The sequence below is a fragment of the Coffea arabica genome, chromosome 6e, assembly GCF_036785885.1.
Source record: "Coffea arabica cultivar ET-39 chromosome 6e, Coffea Arabica ET-39 HiFi, whole genome shotgun sequence".
NCBI lineage: Eukaryota > Viridiplantae > Streptophyta > Magnoliopsida > Gentianales > Rubiaceae > Coffea > Coffea arabica.
Genome location: NC_092321.1, coordinates 5,787,501 through 5,809,325, shown reverse-complemented (window position 1 = coordinate 5,809,325; position 21,825 = coordinate 5,787,501). Strand labels below are relative to the sequence as shown.

Below are 21,825 nucleotides of genomic sequence, written 5' to 3'. Positions count from 1 at the left end.
TCACACGATTTCCACCGCTTAGAAAAGAAAGAGACTATTATATCAAATTAAACTTGACAAACAAAAATTCGGGTTCATTTACATGAAACTATTTACAATATCGTAGTTATGGTGTAAAGTTTTACAACATGAAATGGTTCCTCTTTACAAAATTCTTGAAACTGTGTCTTTTACTGTTACCAGCAGACCACCATCAGATTTACCTCATAAATACCTCCTTCAATCTGCATAAAAATCGAGGAGGACAAACAAAGCGATGAGTATATGATCTATCAACAAACTGCTCTTCAAAGAAGAATCAGTACGACTACCATCCAGGCATCCACCAGTTAACTGACCAAATGAACCGATACTTTATACCATGCTACTATAAAAGAAAATTATTCCAACAATGAAAAAGGCTGACTTAACCTACATCTTCTGTACATGCCACTATGCCCAAAGTAGTTAGCTTGTTGCCTCATCTGCAACGACAGTCAGAGATTCATCAGGAAATTAGTTTTTCTAATAAAAATCTCGCTTAAACAATTTTTCTGTTGGGATTCATCACTAAAGAGCTTTAGTGGAACTATGTCATACGATTTAACTACATAAAATCAAAGTAAAAGGGAACTAAAGACATTTAAGTTATAAACCCGAATAGAATATGTAAATTTTTCCAACAAAGAACAGGTCCACCCTTTTTATGTTTTGACATGGCCATGTATCAAGAGTTCTATCAACTTATCTTGCAATCATATGCAATGCATTAGCCAACTAACTCTCCCGGAATAAGATGCATCTGAGAAAATCATGTCAAACTAGATCAAACTACAATACATTCTTGTTCTTTGTTCTCTCCAAGACGAGCTTTAAAAGTCAAAACAATTTAAGAACGAGACTTCTTGACAAAAATGAGCACAAACCAGTCACTGCACTCCCTCACAACACTCTTCTTAAGATTTTAATATTCAATTTAGATGGCAAAGAAGATAATACAATCTACGCAAAATCTTGATTATTAATGCAACAATAAATGAGAGAGCAAGAAGGGTTTTATACCACGACATGAGGATTATCTTCAAACCCATAGGATGTTTCTGGTTCTGGAACAAATTAAGCAAAAAGAGTATAATGTCAAAACGGTATAGTCTTTCCTGGAGGACAAAACCTTATCAAACAACACATTTTAGCTTACCAAGTATATGACGGGTCCATGGCTGCTGGGAGTACGGCAAAGATACCAAACCAACACGATGGGAAACAGCACTGGAGATCATAGGAAAAGATAGATCATCATCCAAAGAGAAATCAACGATACAGCTTGCCCTCAAGAAGCAGCCAAAAAAGCAAAGCAATTTCACAGGAATACTTGAACAAAACTTTGAGTATCACATCAACTGGGGAGAAAAGTTGAATCTGGCTAAGTATACCTTGGACTTCTAGACAAATGAGGAGTGTCCATATATGTGTGAGGGAACCCTCTGGGATCTGAAGGAAGGAGGCGACTTCCCTGCATGTGTAATTTGACCATATAAGACATAAACCAAAGCAACAACATCCTCATACAAACGGTTTTCGAAAAGGGCATCATATGTGCAATATATGGCATTCAGGGAATATACCAAAGCAGAAAGTGGTCCCTCGCCTCCAGGAAGAGCATACTGATAATTCAGGTTAGACGATCCTGCAGAAGCTATATTATACAACTTCAGAAAGGTTAGGGGCAAAAAAAGAAGGAAATGAAGTGCTCTTTTTCATATTGCATGAGATGGAAAAACTACTAAAACAGATAATAGAAGTATCTAAACCCGGAAAGCACCAAAACAATAGCAAACAGATAAAAATCACAAATCAAATCAATGGAAACGTAATAGGTTATGGAAATTTAGAAACCTCCCCATATAATATCACACATAGCCCTTTGTATGTTTAGCATCATCAGTGTTACAGCATTAAATTAAAATGGGCCTCATGTACATTTATAATTTAGCATACAAGTGAAACAGGTTGACCCTCAAAACGATACAAAAGAAAAGTAGTATGGCAACAAACTTAAAAACACAACATCGTGAAATAGCAATGCTCATACCTCGTTGTCTCTGTCCTGCTAAGGCTTGCTGTCTTAGGAGCTGTAACAGTTCATCAGTAGCAGAAGCAGTCCTATTAACTCTAGTACCTTCAAGATTACTGGTGGCAGGTTTTCCCTTTTTTCTTGGTTCACGAACTTTTATGATGGCTATAGCAAAGAAAGCCAAAAGTAACAAGAAACTGTTAAACAGATGTTATAAATATAAGGAGTCTCGTATCATACAATGCAAGAGCTTTTCCTGCTCTGCATTGAAATGTAAATAAAACAGTCACATAAGCAATGGTCTTTAAAAGGTGCTTAGCAAACTGAAAAATATAGATCCCAGAAAGTGATAGTTCAATGTTGAAAAAAGTGTTCCATGCAGTGATAGTTCACTTTTGGGGCTAGCACCATTTATATTATACCAAGGAACTCCAAACTTTACATTAGAGGAAATGAATATAAAAAAATATGAAAAGGAAAATTAGCAGAATCAAAAGGATAGCAGAAAAATAAGCACAGCATGATGTTCGGTTGTTCGAAGGCGGGTCACTTGTAAATCATACTTTCAGCCCAACTTCCTTGCGCACACACAAAAAGGATCAAAGGTCCTCTGAGGTTGAGCTGTTCTCTATCATAAATAACTTCCCTCCAAAATAAGTTCTGAAAGTTTTTACCACAAACCAACCAAATTTCCAAACTAGCAACTTAAAGAAAGGCTCTTCTCATTCAAATTCCTGCTGGTGATGAAGGATCAAATACACATGCTCCATTTTCCAGTATAAGCAGGCAAGCATGTTACCAAAAGATCCAAGTTCACCAATGCAATAATTCTATGACATACTGATTGCCTTCAGATGACTTTCCAGATATTAATTTCCTTAACCTGCTCCCTTATTGTATGTGATGCCTTAAACAATGTGTGTCACGATAAATAAGTTACAGCTTTAACCTTTTTGAATGACAAACCTTCAGTTGGAATCCTCTAAAAACAAATGTCTCTTTAGTTGATTTTCTACAATCAGACCAGTAATCAATCTTTTAACATCTTTCTTTTGTTCTTTTTAATATCTCACTATAACATACTCTCTCTAGTAAGATAATGCAAAATGAAAACCTACAACATTCCACCCTTTTGCCAATTATCATTCCACACTACTCTCTCTCTCCCTCCCTCCCTCCCTCCCTCCCTCTCTCTCTCCCTCTCACACACAAAATCACTTACTCTCACACACACAATGACAGACCCAAAGATATTGGAGAACCCATAAAATTTGTGGATATGCAATAAACTAGGTCTGTAGAATAGGTAATCATGACTACACCATGGTAGATGGAATTTTCGGGAAAAATTGTCTTACTTCAGTCCATTCTCTTTGAGAATAGAAGGTACTGTGTCCTTAAGAACAATAATGTTACCATTTCTGCTTCGCTACTTTGTGATTTTTAAGCACAAATTTAGAAAGAACGTATCAGGATCTCAGACAAAATTACTTGATTACTAAATCCAACCAACAATGTCAAGTAACTTGCATGGTTCTAAATTTAATTTTTAAAAAAATGCAACACTGTTCTGCATTATAGAATTGATCAGGTCTTTACAAAGTCTTAGGCAACTAAAGATGTATACTTGTATGCCCAAGTCTGAGAAGGTAAAACATGTATGGAGGATGGAGAGGAAAACAAAATTAAAGCTGACTAAAAGCCTCTAAGACAGCTCATACCATACAAGTTCCACAAATGAACGTAAACGAAAATGACAAGAAATCTCACTTCAACCTGCAAAGATATAGGTCCAATAACCTACCCCTCTAATATATCTTTCATAGGTTCAGTCTAAATTAACATTAAAAATGCACCCTAGTGTATATCACTGCATTCTTTTCCAAACAATCCTCTTGAGTATAAATGTCATCAAACTATGCAGCCAAGCATAAGTTTTAGAAAATTAAAAGAGATGCTATCAAAAATAAGGTACACCAATCAACCATTCTTCTTATGACATCATAGATCAACTAGCAAAGCTAGATATCTTGATGATGAACATTAAAGACAATTGTATCTTGAATCAAGTTCACAAGGGTAACCAGTATTTATAGAATTAAATGCTACATAATTACCTTTCAAACTTGATATGCATGGTAACCAAGAACTAAAACCCTAAATAAAACACATTAATTTCATCATAAACAAGTCTGCACAAACAAAGAAATGGGCATGAAAAAATGATTAAACCACTTACATTCAGAAGCCTTTCGCTTTTCATTAAGCTCCTTGCCAGTTGTACCAGAGACGTGCTTCTTTTGCATGCCTTTCAGATTGGGTTTTGCAAGAGATACTTTCACCCTTAACTGAAACATGTGAATGTACAGAGAGATTAATTCTAAGAAAGTATGCAAGTGTCTGCATATTGTATACTGAATATACAGCCAGAAACCTCAGAGCCTTCATCATCCAATTGCCCACGGCTAAATGCCTGAACACATGCAAGAGCAGCCTCCCGCATTGCATAATTGACAAATGCAAAATCTTTCCTCTTAGAGGAAGGGAGATTCTTAGCAAGAGAAATGCTCTCAATTTCACCAAATCTTCTGAAGAAGCCCATGACTTTCTCTTCATCCCACGAGGATGGCAGATATTCAGCATAAATTGATTTCACCTAAACAGAGATAAATTAAGTCCACATTAATATAATATCATGGTATTAGTACATAGATTTGGTTGCAGATATGAATTACTATTGAACAAACAAATAGGAAGCATATTAAGATCAATTCATTCTCTAGAGGCTTAATATTCAGGATTAATTTTGTAAGATCCCATTGACATTATCAATATCAAAACTGTTAACATCATTCACAATTGGATATTGAGATAGGAATCATACATGGGGCACATAAGTTATTCCAACAAAACTGACCTTTAGCATGTCTTCTTCTTTTGGCTCTACTAAAGGTTGTGCCCATGCAACTTTCATCTTCATCTGATTAATAAAAACATCATGCTTTTGGAGTTTACTTAAAGCAATTTGAGCATCTTTACTGGTCTCAAATTCAATAAATGCAAAGCCACGATTTTGCTCAAAGTTACTGGGATCAGTCATAACTGTAACTTTGTCAATTTTCTCAATCCTGGCATCCTTCAACAGTTTAACCACCTGCCAAAAAATCTCTTTCAGATTTTGTCACTCTCGCATAAAGGAGTTTACATGATTAGAAGGAAACACAGTAGCTTACATCTTCATTATTCCACATCTTGTTGATATTCCCAAGATATATTGTGTCATTCCCCGCTACAGGTCGTACACCGCACTGCTTCCCACAAATCTAATATTCTCACAAAATTGTATAAAGTCACTTACAAGGAGATTTCCACAGGATAACAACATAACCAAGACTTTACAGACCAAGCAAAGACAACTGACAACTTCTCATCTCAGAAAACAGTCATGATCACATTGATGTGATCCAGAGGGGAAATTTTAGTCATATGATAGTCACAACCTTCGAGAGTTACAAGGAATTTGCAGCACATCATAAGCAAAAATATCATGCAGTAACTCAATGAGTCGACATTAAAATAACTTCTCAATCTGTCCAGCTATGGATTAGAACACAACAAATCTTTCAGCCTCTCTATCCCAAGTCATTGCATAAAGGTCCATACAATATTTCATTTAACTCTTCCCTATATGACGTTGCATATTATAATCCTAAAACAAGTATAAGCCTCATTCTTTATTCGAAAGAAAACGCCAGCTGTTAAATACAGCACTCAGCCTTTCAAAATTAGAACTACAGATATATGGTTCACTTCCCACAAGTAAAATGTATGCTTGCATTCAGCATTTCCAAAAAATTTAGTTGGTCGACATTTTCAAAGTTCAAATCCTGGAGTGCAGGATATATATATATCAATAAATAGTGAAATTTTCCTCTCTAATCACTATATATGTGTCCTTAGTAACTCTAGCTCGGAATCACATTGAAAATTCAACTTCCTATAGCATGGGAACTAATAAAGCAGTACCGGAGAAGAAATAGTTTATCCTTATGTCAAGATGATTTAATCTAGATGCTAATTTCAAATGTAAAGTAATAAATGTATAAGGTATAAACTAGGATTACTTTGATTGCAGAATATTTTTCCAAAGCCTTCTTGGCATCAGCAGCTGAAGCAAAGCGTAAGAAAGCAAAGCCCTTGTTTTTTCCCGTATTACCATTCATCACCAGCCTCACTTCTGTAACCTGACCAACCTGTTCAAATACTTTCCTAATATCCTCCTCCCTCGTATCCTTGTCCAACCCACCAAGAAAAACTTCAGTTCTACGCCTCTTCTTCCGCTCCAAGGCCTCCATTTCCTCGCTCAATGGTACTCCTCCATTCAACCCAACATCATTGTTTTCAACTACTTCCTTCACTACCTCCCCACCCTCTCCCCCTAATGCCTCCGTTTCCAAACTTGATGCAACTCCTCCATTCAACCCAACATCATTGTTCTCGACCAGTTCCGAAACCAGCTCTTCTCCCTCTCCCTGTCTCTCTTTGACAAACCCTGTGTTCAGGTCCGCGACCAAGCCTCCACTTTCCATTTTGACAAATTTTACATCCTGATTTTTAAACTCGCCTTGAATCCCTTGACTTTCCTTTCCAGCATTTTGGCCAGCAACCAAAACTTCTGATACGTGTTTGCCACTAGAAACGCATAACTCCTCCTCATCTTCACCTTTTACACTACTCTTAAAAGAAGGACTAGTCTTGTTGATACAGTCAATTGCTTCCACTTTTACTTCTTTCAAGTCCTCACTCTTAACTTCCGATGCAACAGAAGCATCAGCTTTATACGTCTCAGTCTGCACAGAGAGAGTTTCACCAAGATCAATCATTTCCACCTCCGTTATTCCCAACTCATTCTTGCTCGAATTGCCAACATTATCCATTGGTTTGATTTCCTTCTCAATATTAGGACTAGTCTTGATACTTTTCGTTGGTTGCAGTTGCATTTCTTTCAAGTTTTCATTCTCAACTTCCAATCCAACATTCTCATCAAGCTTAGAATTTTCTGTGTCCGTAGAAGCAGTGGCCAAAGGATCAAGCTTTTCACACCCCGTAACTTCATTTCGCTCGTTCCAATTGCCGACATTTTGCACTCCCCCGACTTCCTCATTCACCACACCACCCTTAACAACTCTTTTGGGCACTCTCCTCTTCACGATCTTCTTCACAATCCTCACTTTCTTCTTCACTTTCCTAGTCCTACTTTCGCCCTCCTTCCTTACCTCATCAGCTCCCATTGCCGCCTCGTCAACCTCAGAGGCTTCATTTCCACCTTTCCCTTCTCTTCCAGTTCCAGCGTCACCCCTCATTTCATCCCCACAACTTCCAACTACCCCTCCTTCCTCATCAGCCTTACTACAACTGCTTATCCCGGCCACCGAAGAGACTGAATTCGCTCTATTGCTCTCCTGAGCTTTATCTTCGACAGCAATTTTTTTTGCCGACGACATAGCCAACACTTCTCCCTGGGGTTCCGCATCTAAATTAGAACGAGAGCTTGCCGAGGTCGATGATTTTTCTAGTTTCGGGTTGGCGTCGTTTAGATGTAATCCTGGGGATGATGTGGCAATGGCGGCGCCGGCGGAGAGAAGCGGAGGATTATCAAGGGAGTCATGGGACGAAGCTGAGAGAGAAGGTTTAAGGGTTGACGCGCATTTGGAGGGGACGCTTTCACAAGAGGTGGTCTTCTTAAGGGTTCGCCGGGGTGGCAAAGATTTGGAAGCCATTCGTACGACGTCGTCCTGGTCAGTCTTATAGGAGTAACGCCGATGAAAGAGAGCTTTAGTGCAGAGCAGATATCAGAAGAAGCTGTAGAAAATGCGGTGGTGACGACTGAGGACGCATGACACATCAGCAAAATCGGTGAAGACATACGAGCGTGCAGGGACAGAAGGTAATTTCGGGGATTTGAAGCGGCACGGACGATAGAGCTTAAGAAGGACAAAATAATCTACTAGAGTAATACGTTTGCGTCCAGCTAAGCACGGTCATAAAATTTGGCAGGATAATTTCGTAGATATGCTGTCTCAATGATGACATAATAAATGCCAAAGCAAAAATTTTAATTGATGCTTTAAATATGAGGATTGCCACGTAAAACAATAATGTGGCATGAGATAAAACATTTTATTACATGGTAAAAAAGTGTGTATGAGGTGAGACAATTTTTCTCCATTACGCACTTAATAAATTATTTTCGAAAATCAACATTGTTTCATAACACATTTCACCACTTGGTATAAATATACCTAAAATTTTGTATGAAATTAACTAGTTTTGTAGTCTAGTTAATCATTATAAAATTGTTTACAAATTTGATATTCATTTTTATCTTTTAAATGTTTCGTGTAAATTGAAAGACAGAATATTCTCAAAAGAATACTATGTCATTTTTTTAGTACACAGATGAAAAGAAAAGTAATGACACGGTTGGGTGATTTTATAAAATCATATAGTAATTTAGATATAAATATAAGGAAAGTTCGATGGGGAGAAATCCAGGATCCTAACCCTGCAAAACTTCTACTAGATTTTTTTTTTTTTTTTTTTTTTGTCTTTTCCAATTAGAATTCAATGAATAAATTATTGTAGCTCAGAAAATAGGAACCCACCACTGCGCCAAGTCTCAGGAACAAGGTACATTACGTTACAAACTAATACTAATTGCTTTATTAGCACACAAGGTAAAAGAACAAACAGTAAGATACTAGCTAGTATTTTGGATAACCATTGTAGGGAACAAATCTCAAGCATTTACTGCAATAACGAATTTCTTACTATCTAGGAGCAATAAACATCTCATCGACGAGGTTTTTTTTTTTTTTTTTTTTTAATCTTCAACAATGGTAGATTTGTACATATATAGAACGAAAGCCACGAGAGCAGCCAGCAAAGCCACCGGCATTCCAACATTCAAAGCAATATTTGCGAGTTGCTTTCCTCTCGAAACTGTTGTTTTTTCCCCTTCTGTAACATTCCCGTTGCTCTTTCCTGACGCAGTAGCAATGGGAGTTCCGGACGGCACGATGATGCTATCCTTTTCCTCGCCAGGTTTTTGAGGAGGTTGCGTGGCTTGACCTTCTTCTGGACCTGCTTGTGGTTTTGCGGTTGGATCAGGAGTGCTGATGACTTTCTGTTCTGGGACCGCAGCTGCATTAACGTTTTTAGTCATTATGATGCACAGCTGGCCGGCCGAAAATTTGGCTTGAATTGCATTGGTATTGCAGTTCCTAGCAACCACAACTTCCTTGTAAAATTTGCTCCCTTTTGTTGAACTCAATTTACGTTCCCCGGAAATTTTCAGGAATCCACGATTGTTGATGTGCACCCTGAGCTGTTCTTTTTTGAAGTCTGGTAAACAGGTCAAGGAACGAAAGAGAGAAGCGAAATGACATCTATGTTCATTATGGAATCAATAGCTTTTCTCGCCAAATCATTGAAATTTAATGCCAGACTAGTAGTAATATATATGAAAGTCTGTTCTTATTTAAGATCATGATTTCCAATAGGAAATTATCTTGAATATCACAAGATACACATTCCCGAGATTTTTTAAAAGAAGAAGTAGAACAGAAAAAGGCACCTGTGTGTCATTCCAATATTACCTGGGAGATGGACTAACAGAGTGTCACGGGCTTCTTCGCGTTGCCATCTACAGAAAGGTTCGAATTCTTCGTAAGAAAGGCGGGCAGTAGATCCAGTTTTGGCTTCCATTATCAGCTGTCCTTTACTCGTATTATTAGAAATATTGGTAACCACAATTTACAACTGCTGTCTGCTAAGCGATGAAGATGAAGGCGGTCCTGTCTGTGTACTTTATATGTATATGTATATATATGGAAGAAGATTAGGCCTTAGACGAAGGGTGTCCAAAGAGGTTCCTTCAGGGTTTCCTGCAACACAAGGGAATATTCCTTCTTGGCTTTGGAGGGCTATGACTTGCTTATGCCTTTGGCAAATTTTGTGCTGATATCTTCTTTCAGTCATTACGTAATATACCTTGTCCGATTTATGATACCATTGATACCTTTCTGTGTCAGAGGTTTTTTTTTCCAATATTGTGCTAGAAAACATTTGGCTGGATTGTGTTTTTTTTTTTTTTTCAATTCACGCATTAAAATCAACATTTGTCAGCGCATGATTATACGAGTCATTAATGAATCAGTATGAAAGTTGAAGTAATTGTTGCAGCTAATCAAGTGTGTGCCCTAAAACAGAAGAAGAAAAATGAGACGGCTGCCAATAATAATAATTTATCAGAACTCAAGAACGTGGGCACTAATTCCTGCTGAGACAGATTCTGAACGAACATCCTCTTCGTGAAATTGCTAATATCAGCTCCCGAAACAGATAAGTTAACCAAGTTACTGCAACATACTAGTATTAGCTAAAACTAATGGATTAATTAGATCCCAAACAGTGCTGCTTGTTAAGACTTGATATCACTACTAGAAATACTATGCCTGCCGGGCAACATAAATGAACTGTTTTAGACGGAGCCATCAGGTACTTTACATGTCTTTGTTGCAAGGGCAAGAACTAACTCTCCATAATCCCCAGATGGAAGACTTTCACTCATAGCAATTTTAAGTTCTACCCCATATTTCTTCTTGAAAACCTTTTGTATTTCATTCATGTCCACCTCTGCTCTGCTCATGATAACTCGGACCAAAGCTCCTTTATCTGTTGCTGTCCCTTTTACGCATGCATACAATGTCTGCAACAAATTAAGCATGTGATGCAACAAATATATGTACTAGTGTAATGGAAAAGAAAAACCATTATTGTCTTGTACTTTCCCAATTTCTGGATAGATCTCATAGTAAGATGGGGCCAACAAATTTTTTATAACTCTTCACTTTTGTTCGTTCATCTGCTTCACTTGCTCATTGGCCCTCTTTTCGCTTTCACTTGAACAAATCATGGCCTTGGCAGGCTGCACACGTGGCCCATAAAGGGAAATCATACCATGGCACAGTCCAAAGTATCAAGGTGGAGAAAACAATTACCTCTGCATAATATTTTGGCGGGTTGCATATGCATGTCACCACCACTCTCAGGGCATCTTCGAATTCTCCTGATTTTTCATTCTTGAGGGACTGAAAAGTTGTCAAGGAAAACCAAAAATTAAACTGCACAAAAACCAACTCAAGCACCTATAACTCGAGTCTTAATTTGTTTTACTGGATTAATTACGGCTAGGATGTGTAAGAAGAGTACACCGTAAAAGTTATGAAATCTTAAGAACGAAATAACTTACAGCCGTGTAAGTATGACCAAAGATGTGCTTATAGGCGGAAAATGTCAGCCTCAGTTGAAGAATGCTCCTTTTACTGAGAATTTCTAGCAGAACTGCTTCATCAACTGCCCCCGGCTTTCCCTCCCCTGCTTGGTAAAGCCTCATTGCATCGCACCTGGCAATGTGTTGGCTGGCATCAGCTTGGTGTGCTTTGTGTGATGCAGACAATGCCATCAAAATCTGCAAAAACGGAAAACAGACAAAGTTCCCGCAAACTTGTTATGCTTCTGAATCCACCTCACATCGCTAATTATCAACGAAATTTACAAATTAGAAAGCAATAGAAAGGGGTACCCTTTGATAGGGTTGGGAAGGTTCGATGCTGATAATGTCTTGATCTAATTGCCTCTTATATTTTGCATGATACGCTGCTTGTATGAGAAGAACATGACTTGATTTCCGGCAAGTAAATATTTCAATCAGAGCCTTGTAATTCACCGTATCATTCTTCTCAAATGCCTCTCTAGCCACAATTGCGTCACGTTCATGCGGATTGAGCATCAACATTGACAAAGCCGCAGATGTCCTCTGAGAAACTCCGGTTCCTTGGCTAGAGGATTCCGAACTCTGAAGCAGAAGCTGAGCAGGGTCCTCCCCATAAATCTTCACATACGTCTCTCTAGTTTTCCTGCATTCGAGTTGACTCAGGCCAGCCAGATGTTGAATCAAATGAGCAGGCTGTCCCCAAGAATCATGAATCTCCTTACAGATACTCTCACCGTTGCAGCTTGACCACGCCATAACTCTTTCCGCTATGCGAACAACATTGCAAGAAAACAATAAAACGCACATATAAAACTATACGAATATTTATATTAGGAAAATGCTTGGAGATCAAGAAAAGGGTTTGTCATAAGTTGTAAAGAAAAATGGTGGTTTTTTTTCTTTTTTTCTTTTTTTTGGGAGGTGGGGCGAATGGGAAGGTGTCCCTGGTTAGTAGATGGTGGTGGCGTGAGTGAGAGTGGAAGATAAAGCCATAAAGCAAGAAAGCGATGTCTAACGAGTTTGCACTGCCTTGCAAGCGTCCTCAGTTACATTTGTTTTGTGATGAAAGGCTTGATTGCTTCTTAGTGGACACTGGACAATGACTCTGAGGCCTGAGCTCTCCAGTCCGATTTCTCCTTTAGCCAACTTTTTGAAGACCACCGTCGCCTTTCCCTCTTTCTGTGTCCCCCCCTTTTTTTTTTTGGCATGTTTTATGCCCATGGAACATACATGTGCATGTACTCTGGTGAAAAAAAATAGTACTGATTTTGATTCAGAAAAGTTTGAACATATAAGCCTTAGACCAGAGCGTAGAGTCACATGGGAAGGGAATATTTTATGATACCATAATACTTTTTTTTCTTAAGAAAGGAAGCACCATGGCAGAAGTGATAGCGATGAAGGGGGAAAAGGTAGATTCTTGAGCTTGTTTTGCCAATGGTTTTACTTCCACAAGACTGGACTTCGTAGTAGTAGTGTTGGTGCTGGTGAGGTGGAAAAGCAAGCCAGAAAGTAAAAGGAAAGGGGTTAAGTTTTGTTTGCAGGTCGGTGCAACTTTATGACTTGGATAGTTTGTGCTATGAGGAAATGCTTGCACGGACACTGGGTTGAGTTGTAAAGCGTCTTTGGAAGTCATTAGTCTAGCACTTGTTTGTTTGGCGCATTTGAGAAACCTTTTTGCTTTGAAGTGATAGACAGTTACACTAGATTAGGTATTGAATAAAATACAAAATTTGTACTTAAACTTTGACCGTTAATTCATTCCAGTACCTAAAGTTTGGACAAAATAAATTCAATATCCAATGTAACAATATTTAAACACATTTGATACATTTGACAAATGTATCTAAACTCATCAGGAGGATTCAATAGCATCGGTACTCAATACCCCTGACTATATTGTCAAATTGATCTTTGTTAGCACAAATGTTCTCCTAACAGAAGAAATGATTTAGGTTTTGTTCGGATTGTAATTTTTCGTCAAAAAAAAAATTATATTCTTCATGTACATATTTTTTAATTATTTATAATATACATCGACGCTATAATGTATTTTTTTTATAAAAAATTCTAAAAATAACAATTAAAACGGGGCCTTAATTTTCAAACCCAACATTAGCTAGAGATATCGGATTTTCCTAACAATTTACACGATGAACATGATCCGATTGCTCCCACACGCATGCCTAAATCCAATCGGATCTCACTCCATATGCTTAAAACCATGACGCCAAGCAAGTGGTAACTAGTAACCCTTGCCATACAGACGAGATTACTTCTGCAAGACTTGCAAAACCAATCCTGATACTCCCTCAAAAAAAATAAAAAATAAAAATCCTGACACCATAAAAAGCAAATATATGAAAATTTTCTCTCTCTCTCTCAAGCAAGGATAGATGAGTTGTGGCTGACTGCCGAGAAGGCTTTAGTTTAATGACTAAAGTTAATAAGTTAGAAATGAAAGGTTTTTTATTTAAATATCTCCTTCTCTTTTTTATTTCTTAAATTTCACCCCTCTTGTTAAAAAGGAAATTATTTAAAAAAAAAAAGAGTTGTGACAGACTTTGTCAAATGCATGGAGGCCCAATCTAAAACGTATTGTATTACTCTTGCACTAGCTAGTCTGAAGACGATTTTATACCCTCTGATTAGGCCCGGTTCCAGGATAGCTAAAGTCCACGAATTAAGTCCGTACAAGCTTCCAGCCACGCAGTCCAATTAAGGGCACGTCATAGTCCCTTCGCCAAGGTAATAGACCTTTTATATATATATATAAAGTAAGAGAATTTGAATTTAAAATCTCTTTTTTGTAATTCTTTTTACCTTATCATTCAGGTTAACTCTTCTCAAGTAATAAACTTTGATTATCTATTGTGATTGTAATTCAAATGTCAGTCCTGTTTCAGTACTTTTGGAAAAAAAAAATTTTGGATCCCTAAATAGATCCGTCTACTCACTAAAGATTAAAGTCAAAAACGTACAAAACCTTGGTGGAGATTTTCTTAGTCCGTATATTTTCAGAGGAGATAATTACAGTAGCATACATGAAGAAGACTGTAAATGATTGTGTTAGAAGTCATTCAAATTATTTACTCTTTAATTTTGTTTATTTCAAATCGGAAAAGTGTAGTCCTTTCCACTTTTTTACCTTCTTTTTTTGGCGCTGTGGTTTTCCTTGGGAGGGGTTGGTAAAGGAAGTGGGGAAGCATATCAAAGGGCTACTTTGGCACAATTTTTTGGATTTTTTTTCGCTGCAAGTTGAATTTGAATCCTTATCTACAATCAAAGGAAGGATTTAATGCCACCCTCCATGATGATCACTGAGCCAAACTCAATGGTTGTCATGTCAAAGTATTGCCCTGTACTTTTTTTTTTTTTTTTTTTTTACTAATAGAATAGACCTACATTTACTCTGTACCAATGAGGGAGATACCTGAAGAGATCCAAAAAAAAAATTCGAAGGGATCTGAATCATCACCAGTCCGAACAGATGCCTATTTTCAAGAAAGTTTAGATTTTAAAATGTTGGTAAAAAAAATTAATCTCTTAATCTATTTTCAAATAGAATTTTAAATCTCTTTTTGATGAATAGCTAGTCAAACTATTGTCTTGTTGGACATAGGTGTTCAAATGTCGGACTTGGCAGTTGGCAGAACAGAATGCACAGAGGCTGCATAATTTCTCAGAGAATCAGAATGATTGCGAGGGCTCTGTTGAAAGTCGAGGTATAGCTCGCTCCAAGTAGTTATTGTGTGTATTTGTTAAGTACTCCCTCCCTTTTTTTATAACTCACGTTTAAGGTTTTGCACATCAATTAAGAAAAGTTTTTCATTGTTTAAATCTGTACACTACTTTCCTTTTGTATCCTCATTAATTGTCCAATTCACCCATATTTTCTCTCACTAGAGTACTACTGCGAGAAAAGAAGAAAAAATACGGAGGGGCAGATAATTACTGGGGTTGTTACAAAGAGAGAAGCAATAATTACTAGAAATAGTAATTAAGAACCCTGTATTGAAAAAGAGAGATAAAAGGGTAAAATTGTGAAAAAATAATTAATACTGTATGGGGATAATAAAACGACAGATAAAAGTACACTAGATCAAATTTCTTAAACGTCAGTCATAAAAAAAGGAAGGGAGTAAGTTTTTTGCAACTATCAACGGATATAAAATGTTCCCCAAAATCTACAGCACTGCTTTGAAGTATTGACAGTGAAAGTACGATGAACCAACCCTTCCCAGGGTAGCTCGCCTGGCCGCCCATTACCCCCTTGGGTCGAGTGGTCACGTTTCGAGTTCGGGGTCTACCGTTTTCGGAGGACGGAGCCTCTCCTTTCGGCTCGCAAGAAATTTAGTGGGATTGAAAGTCTGGATATCCTCTGCAACAGTCAAAAACAAAGAAAGTACGATGAAACATGGCTTGTTATCTTCATTAACCACACATAATTCAACGTCGAGAACAGGTGACTCCTTGTCTCTTCAGTAATCGTGTGTTTAAATCACTGGGACATCGTCAGATTTTTTTTTAACTCGTAAGTTGCATATCCATTGAAGAGAAAAATCTCCTGTAATACCAGAGCACCATTATGCCAAAACACAAAGAAAAATCGGAGCATATGACTACCGACAAGAGAATAACAGCCTGATCAAAATAACCATGCGCGACTTTTTCAAGTTTTGGGCCCATCTCGTGGAGGCATGGAATTGTCATATATATTAGCATGTGTAGTAATGTGTTTTGGCCTGATTAATGGTGTCATTAGTCAAAATTATCAACAGTTCAACGCAGGCGAAAAGTGCTAAAGTTTGGGTAAACAAAAAGTGCCAACTCATGCGCGGGGGCAGCGGCTGCAGGGAACAGAAAGGTGCCCAAAGTCCAACTAAGGTCGTCTTGTACGCACTCCAACCTTGACAAAATATACTCCATATGCATGCATATATATAAAAAATACCAGATAAAGCAGGCACACATTGACCAAGAAAAATAACCCCGCTTTGAGCTTTTGAACCGGATTGCCCTGCCACGGCAGCTGTCTTCTTCTAGCTTTTTTTTTTTTAAATAATGTGACGTATGTGAGATAAAATAATAATAAAAAAATATTAAAAATATAAATACATAAATTTTTGTAAATAAGCAACTATTCAAACAAATTCATATCATTATTATAGCTTAATTTCAGTCCATGTCGCGTTTGGAAATGAATGAATGAACATTTCAATTTTAACGAAAATCCTGCAAGAAGATCATTCACAATGATTATATTTTTAGCTAAAAGAAAATTTGCGAGAGCGAAATAGCGTGACCATCCCATTGGTCTGGCCTCATAAACTCTCCGTTTTTTTTTTTGGCTATAAACTCCCAAGTATTCGATGATTGTATTGAGATTTAACTAACTTAGAGTCAAACATTATCAGATTCACCTCAAGGAATGACTCTCTTACATTACTCTTTCCATCCACAGAACTCGAACCCTTAAAAGCTTGTTTAAGAAATATCAAGTTACTTGCTATTTGATTCAACCACTATTGGTCTCAAGAACTTTTAATCCTTAGTCTCCTTTATAACAATGCTTAGCCATGCGTAATTTTTAACCTATGTCAATAACAAAAAATTATTGGAAGCATCACTCACTTTTGTTACTCTTTTCTAGATACTCTACAAAATCAAAACAAGCCCAAATTCAAATTAAAGTTCAAAGAAACAAAATGAAGCTGTTAATTCATCCAATTACAGTCAATAATGACTACACATAATATGGTCCACATGATTCTCAAATTTTTACTTTTTATAGCTGATTTTATACTAACTAGTAGTAGCATTTTGCATCTCCGGAGGGTCGGAGACTTGTTTTATGAGTGCAAGAACCAGAAAGATGGGACTATGGACTTCAAATATTTGTACGTGCAAAACCCGTTTAGCAGTTCTCCCCAAGGTTTTTCAGGAGATAAATGCCAGCAGCATCTACGTACTTGTCTACTTTCTCTACCCCCATAGTTTTTTTTTGTTTTGTCATTTCAATCGAGTATTTTAAAGCGCAAAATTCTCTTCCACGGAGTTGTCGTCTTGTACCTTAGATTATTCTCACTCGCTAAGCTACAGGAACATACATGGGAAAGAATCTTCTTCATCAACTTCAATAAGCAAACCAAAAAAGCGTTGTTTATCAACGATAAAACCGAAATTTATGGAGAAAGCAGGATGAAGAAGAATAATGTCATGATTATCCCTCGCTCTCCATTTTATCTATCAGCTTAACCTAAGTTTTTAATATTAATTAGTAGAACTAATACCAGTCCAACAGTAATCAAATTTTACTTCTCTATTTCTACCGCGACTAATTTCTCTCTTTGGGGACGCTTTTCCTCTCTCTCGCGCATCAGCATCAGCAATTAAGCAGCAGCACGTTCTCCTCCTCCTCCCCCTTTCTAAAACTTGACCTCTCCACCCACCTCTCCATTCTCCTTCTTCCCCCTCCCAAACAGGGAATATAAGAAAGTCACATTCCTGTATAAACATATAATTGGGAGACATAGCGGGTACAATGCAGGTGAGGTTTCTTCGATTATTGTTCTTGTTCCTGGAATATTTTCTGATTTTTCGAATTTAAGAATGGTGTACTATTTTTGAAGCAGGCGGCAAGAACAGTACAAGTAAAGCAATTATCAGATCTAGCGAGAGAGAGAGAAATTCACGAGTTCTTCTCCTTTTCGGGTGAAATTGAACACATTGAGATCCGCCGTGACTCGCCGCAGTCCAGGATAGCCTTTGTTACCTTCAAGGACCCAAAAGCGCTCGAAATCGCTTTATTATTATCTGTATAAACTACTAGCTCCTTTCTCATCCTCGAGTTTTTTTTTCTTTATAGTTGTTCCGTTACTTTTTTCTGCTAATTTATCTTTATACAGCATGTTGATTTATTAAGGGTCAATTCTCGTAAGAGCTCCGTTAGAGCCTTATTGTTTTTGGGACCATTTTTTTGGAAAAGTTGGAAATTATTCATAAGATGCTTCGCAAGAGTATTAGTAACATGCCCAGTATCATTGGAGGATTTTGCGATTATTAAGTTTAGGACAATGTGGCTCTTCTTCTTTTTTTTTTTTTCCTTTTGTTTGGCAATTACCTCAAGATGCTTTTTCTAGTTCAGACGCATGTTTTTTTTTTCTTTGACCAATGTCTGTAACATGTTTAACATTTGCAAAAGAAAAAGCGTGTTGTCTTGGTTGAATTTGTGCCAGATGTTGAAAAGGTTTTATTGGCAGCAAAAGTAAGTTATATAGACAACTTCACTTTTTGCGATTGTTACATTTTAGTTTCTAACTTGTAAACACTTCAATTCTAGAAAATTGGCTACCTTTTCACGTTGTCTTGGTCATCTATCTTATGTGTTGAAGTCAATATAGGTACTTCACTGCAAAGTTCATTTTCTACTAATACCCTCTAGTTAATGGTCTGAAAGGTGTGGAATCATAGACAGGCTATGCATTCGATCTCAATGGCCCACTCTTGGTTGGTCGTGCCCAGTCACAACTAACCGTGTGTTAAGGCTTGCACTTGTGTATTTGACAACTTATGTTTTCCTTATTGATTTTTTAGAACATCATTTTAAGGTGACCAGTATTTAATGGCAACAACTGCTGTCACCATACCAGAATTTACGCATTCGTGGATGAATGAACTCTAATACACTTAAAAGGGCTTTAGCTTATAAGAAAGAAATTGAAACAGAAAGTTAAAACAGTAATTATTGCACCAGACAATGTCTTAAAAGGTGCTCAGACACATATTGCTGAAGATGGCCTGGTTGTTTTGGGGAGGGTTGGGGGTTGGTTGGGGGGAGCTTATTCTGTGATCATTTATGGTCTCAAGGTCTAATATACTTGTGTCCTGAATTGCATGATTGCTTCTTGAACACATGACTCGTAACTTTTTTTATGTCTGGTTCATTAATATCATGTGCATCATACTATCAAACTTGTTAGAATAGTTTTTGGAAAGTCGTAATTTTTGTGACTGAAAAGCCTGGGAATTGTTTGCATTGCAGGGAGCAACAATTGTTGACCGGATAGTTACAATAACTCCTGCAGAAAACTATGTACCACAATATGACATCAGGGTAGACCTATCTTCATATCTGAATTTGTTTCATCCTAATTAGTCTTTGAGCTAATATTGACATCACTGCATTCAGGAAGTAAGAATAGTTGAGAATGCTGTGGACATGTCTCAGGACAATACGTCACCTGTTGCTGAGGTAATAATGACTCAGACCTTTTTGGCTAACTATAATTCATTTCAAGCATCTTTTGTTTGACAAAGTTACATATGTTTCTGGCACTCGGAAGAATTATTGTACTCAGAAGAGGAGTAGGAAAGATTGAGATGAAATGCTGGGTGTGTATTCAAATCATAGTTGATTTTCTGTGAGATATATACATCTTCAACATGATATCTATAGGTTAAAATGGGTGTCTGATTGTGAATCTGTGCCTTTTAAAGTATTTTGTGGATTACTGCAGTGAAGAATCTATTAAATGTTTTATGATGCTTGGTCGCTAGCTCGTGATGGCTTAAAATCATAATAACAAGTGCTGCCTCGGATAATATAACTGCAGTCCTTCTTTGGAGGAGATGATAGAAAATATGGTTGTACAAATTTTGATTCATGACTGTTGACTTCTTAACTCTGGATTATCTTTCTCATGGCAGACCAAAAATAGCTCTCCTAGGAGTGGAAGAGTGTATGTTAATAGAGCACAAGATGTTGTCTCAAGTGTGCTTGCAAAGGGTTCAGCGATAGGACAGGATGCTCTAAATAAGGCCAAGGCATTTGATGAGAAACACAAGTTAAGAGCCAATGCATCTGCAAGAGTTGCTTCCTTTGACAAGAGAGTTGGGTTATCCGAAAAATTCACAGTTGGAATTTCTGTGGTGAATGAGAAAGTTAAATCTGTGGACCAGAGGCTGCAGGTTTCTGATAAAACAATGGCAGCAATATTGGCAGCAGAGAGAAAACTAAATAACACAGGATCAGCAGTCAAGTCAAGCAGGTAACAAAATTCCTATTTTGAATGGTTTCTCTGTTCTGTTTCAAAGGAATTACCATGCACTTGGTGCATTTCATGTGTGTTAGACTTATTTAACAATATTTCCACATTCCTTTGGCCCTTGGGTGGCTATTGCACTCTTGTTCCATTAAGCGTGCTGGTTATTGTACTTGCTGAAATTGGCTGCTGTGATTATAATTGGTGCAAAGATATCAACTTCAGCTGCCATTTTATGCTATTTGTATTATTCCATAATCACAGGCAGGAAAATTTGTAGTTGACTCTTTTTGAGGTGATCAGGTATGTTACAGCTGGAACGACTTGGCTGAATGGTGCCTTCAGTAAAGTAGCAAGGGCGGGGCAAGTTGCTGGTACAAAAACTAGAGAGAAGTGGAACGTTGCATTGTCAAATTTGACTGCAAAGGTGCATGTAGTTTCTTCCTCGTTACTCATTATGCCTTGTGTGATTTGTAAGGCTGCAGAATGTCTAATGTGAAATCCTGGAGAGAGGGAGAAGCTTTAAAGCTAAAGATTCTTAAAAATTGCCATGAAAAAACTTCCAGAATATAACCACTTCCCCATCCGCCCACCACCCTCTCCCACCTGCCGTGTATGTGCAATTTCTATCTGTACTTTTGGTGCTTCTATTTTTAAAATTCTTGGGTCTAAATAGGATGACGGATGCTAAAGGGTGAAGTTCATATAAGCTAAAGCTAACAAGAATGCTGTTACAAAATTTTCCAGAAAGGATTTGGGAAGCTATTTCAAGCCCACTTGGGTTTATCCAAAATTTTGTTAAGCATTTATCTACCCTCCACTTTCTTAAAAAGGCTAATATCCAACAGATTAAGCTATGGCAAGATCTGGAATTTGTGGTACTGGATTGCTGTCAATGCAAACACAAACACAAGATGTGTATGTTCTTCTGCACAAACTTGGTTTGGACAAACATAAGATAAAATGGATTAAGTTGCATTTTGCAAGTTCAGTTCTTTGTGGATGATGGGAAGGAAAGATTCAAGCTTCTCTTTCTATTTGCTTGATTGCAGGATCCTGCTATTGTTGCGTAATTCATCTGCTTGGAGTTGCAAGAAGGGTTGCTGAGTTCTTTTATGATTCTTCATTTGATGATGGTATCTTGATCTTCAGAAGTATATGTGGTCTGAGATCTAGGAATACGAACCTGGTGTGCAATTTGTGCATTTTTTCATTGGTATATCGTTTGAGTCGAGGTATTTTGCCATTAGCAATGTAATCCATCTTAGTTTATGTGGTACTCTATTGTGTCAGATGGTGCCGTCTGAGTTATGCGTTCATAATTCTTCAGCATCCCAATTCTTTATATTAGATATAACGTGCGAGGAAAATTCGCATAGCATTTTTGCACA

At 37.5% G+C, this 21,825-nt stretch overlaps 4 protein-coding genes across 8 annotated transcripts; 1 reads left to right on the top strand and 3 right to left on the bottom strand.

Moving 5' to 3' along the window:
* Window positions 1-18: 18 nt before the first annotated feature.
* On the bottom strand, window positions 19-8,091 carry LOC113692629 (uncharacterized). Of its 5 annotated transcripts, XM_072054753.1 has the most exons (13): window positions 6,178-7,974; window positions 5,287-5,376; window positions 5,157-5,207; window positions 4,971-5,033; window positions 4,488-4,709; window positions 4,293-4,401; window positions 2,072-2,218; window positions 1,605-1,675; window positions 1,413-1,492; window positions 1,178-1,248; window positions 1,042-1,085; window positions 416-464; window positions 19-224 (listed from the first exon to the last, which is right to left on the bottom strand). In XM_072054753.1, exons 1-13 carry the CDS (start codon window positions 7,831-7,833, stop codon window positions 220-222), a joined length of 2,658 nt encoding a protein of 885 aa, XP_071910854.1. In that variant the 5' UTR covers window positions 7,834-7,974; the 3' UTR covers window positions 19-219. The 5 variants fall into 5 exon arrangements, with proteins under 5 accessions (XP_071910854.1, XP_027066882.2, XP_071910851.1 ...); XM_027211081.2 differs by having other exon boundaries at window positions 1,605-1,666; window positions 4,971-5,207; window positions 6,178-8,091; XM_072054750.1 differs by having other exon boundaries at window positions 4,971-5,207.
* Window positions 8,092-8,748: 657 nt separating this feature from the next.
* On the bottom strand, window positions 8,749-10,201 carry LOC140009405 (uncharacterized). Its single transcript, XM_072054749.1, has 2 exons — window positions 9,712-10,201; window positions 8,749-9,457 (listed from the first exon to the last, which is right to left on the bottom strand). The coding sequence occupies exons 1-2, from the start codon at window positions 9,818-9,820 to the stop codon at window positions 8,937-8,939; spliced, it is 630 nt and encodes a 209-aa protein (XP_071910850.1). The 5' UTR covers window positions 9,821-10,201; the 3' UTR covers window positions 8,749-8,936.
* A 288-nt stretch (window positions 10,202-10,489) lies between these two features.
* LOC140004556 (annexin D8-like) lies at window positions 10,490-12,591 on the bottom strand. The gene is made up of 4 exons (XM_072054748.1): window positions 11,700-12,591; window positions 11,367-11,585; window positions 11,116-11,205; window positions 10,490-10,823 (listed from the first exon to the last, which is right to left on the bottom strand). The coding sequence occupies exons 1-4, from the start codon at window positions 12,195-12,197 to the stop codon at window positions 10,596-10,598; spliced, it is 1,035 nt and encodes a 344-aa protein (XP_071910849.1). The 5' UTR covers window positions 12,198-12,591; the 3' UTR covers window positions 10,490-10,595.
* Window positions 12,592-17,798: 5,207 nt separating this feature from the next.
* Window positions 17,799-21,825, top strand: LOC140009404 (binding partner of ACD11 1-like). Its single transcript, XM_072054747.1, has 7 exons — window positions 17,799-17,940; window positions 18,026-18,208; window positions 19,435-19,506; window positions 19,582-19,644; window positions 20,100-20,440; window positions 20,738-20,861; window positions 21,487-21,825. Exons 1-7 carry the CDS (start codon window positions 17,935-17,937, stop codon window positions 21,505-21,507), a joined length of 810 nt encoding a protein of 269 aa, XP_071910848.1. The 5' UTR covers window positions 17,799-17,934; the 3' UTR covers window positions 21,508-21,825.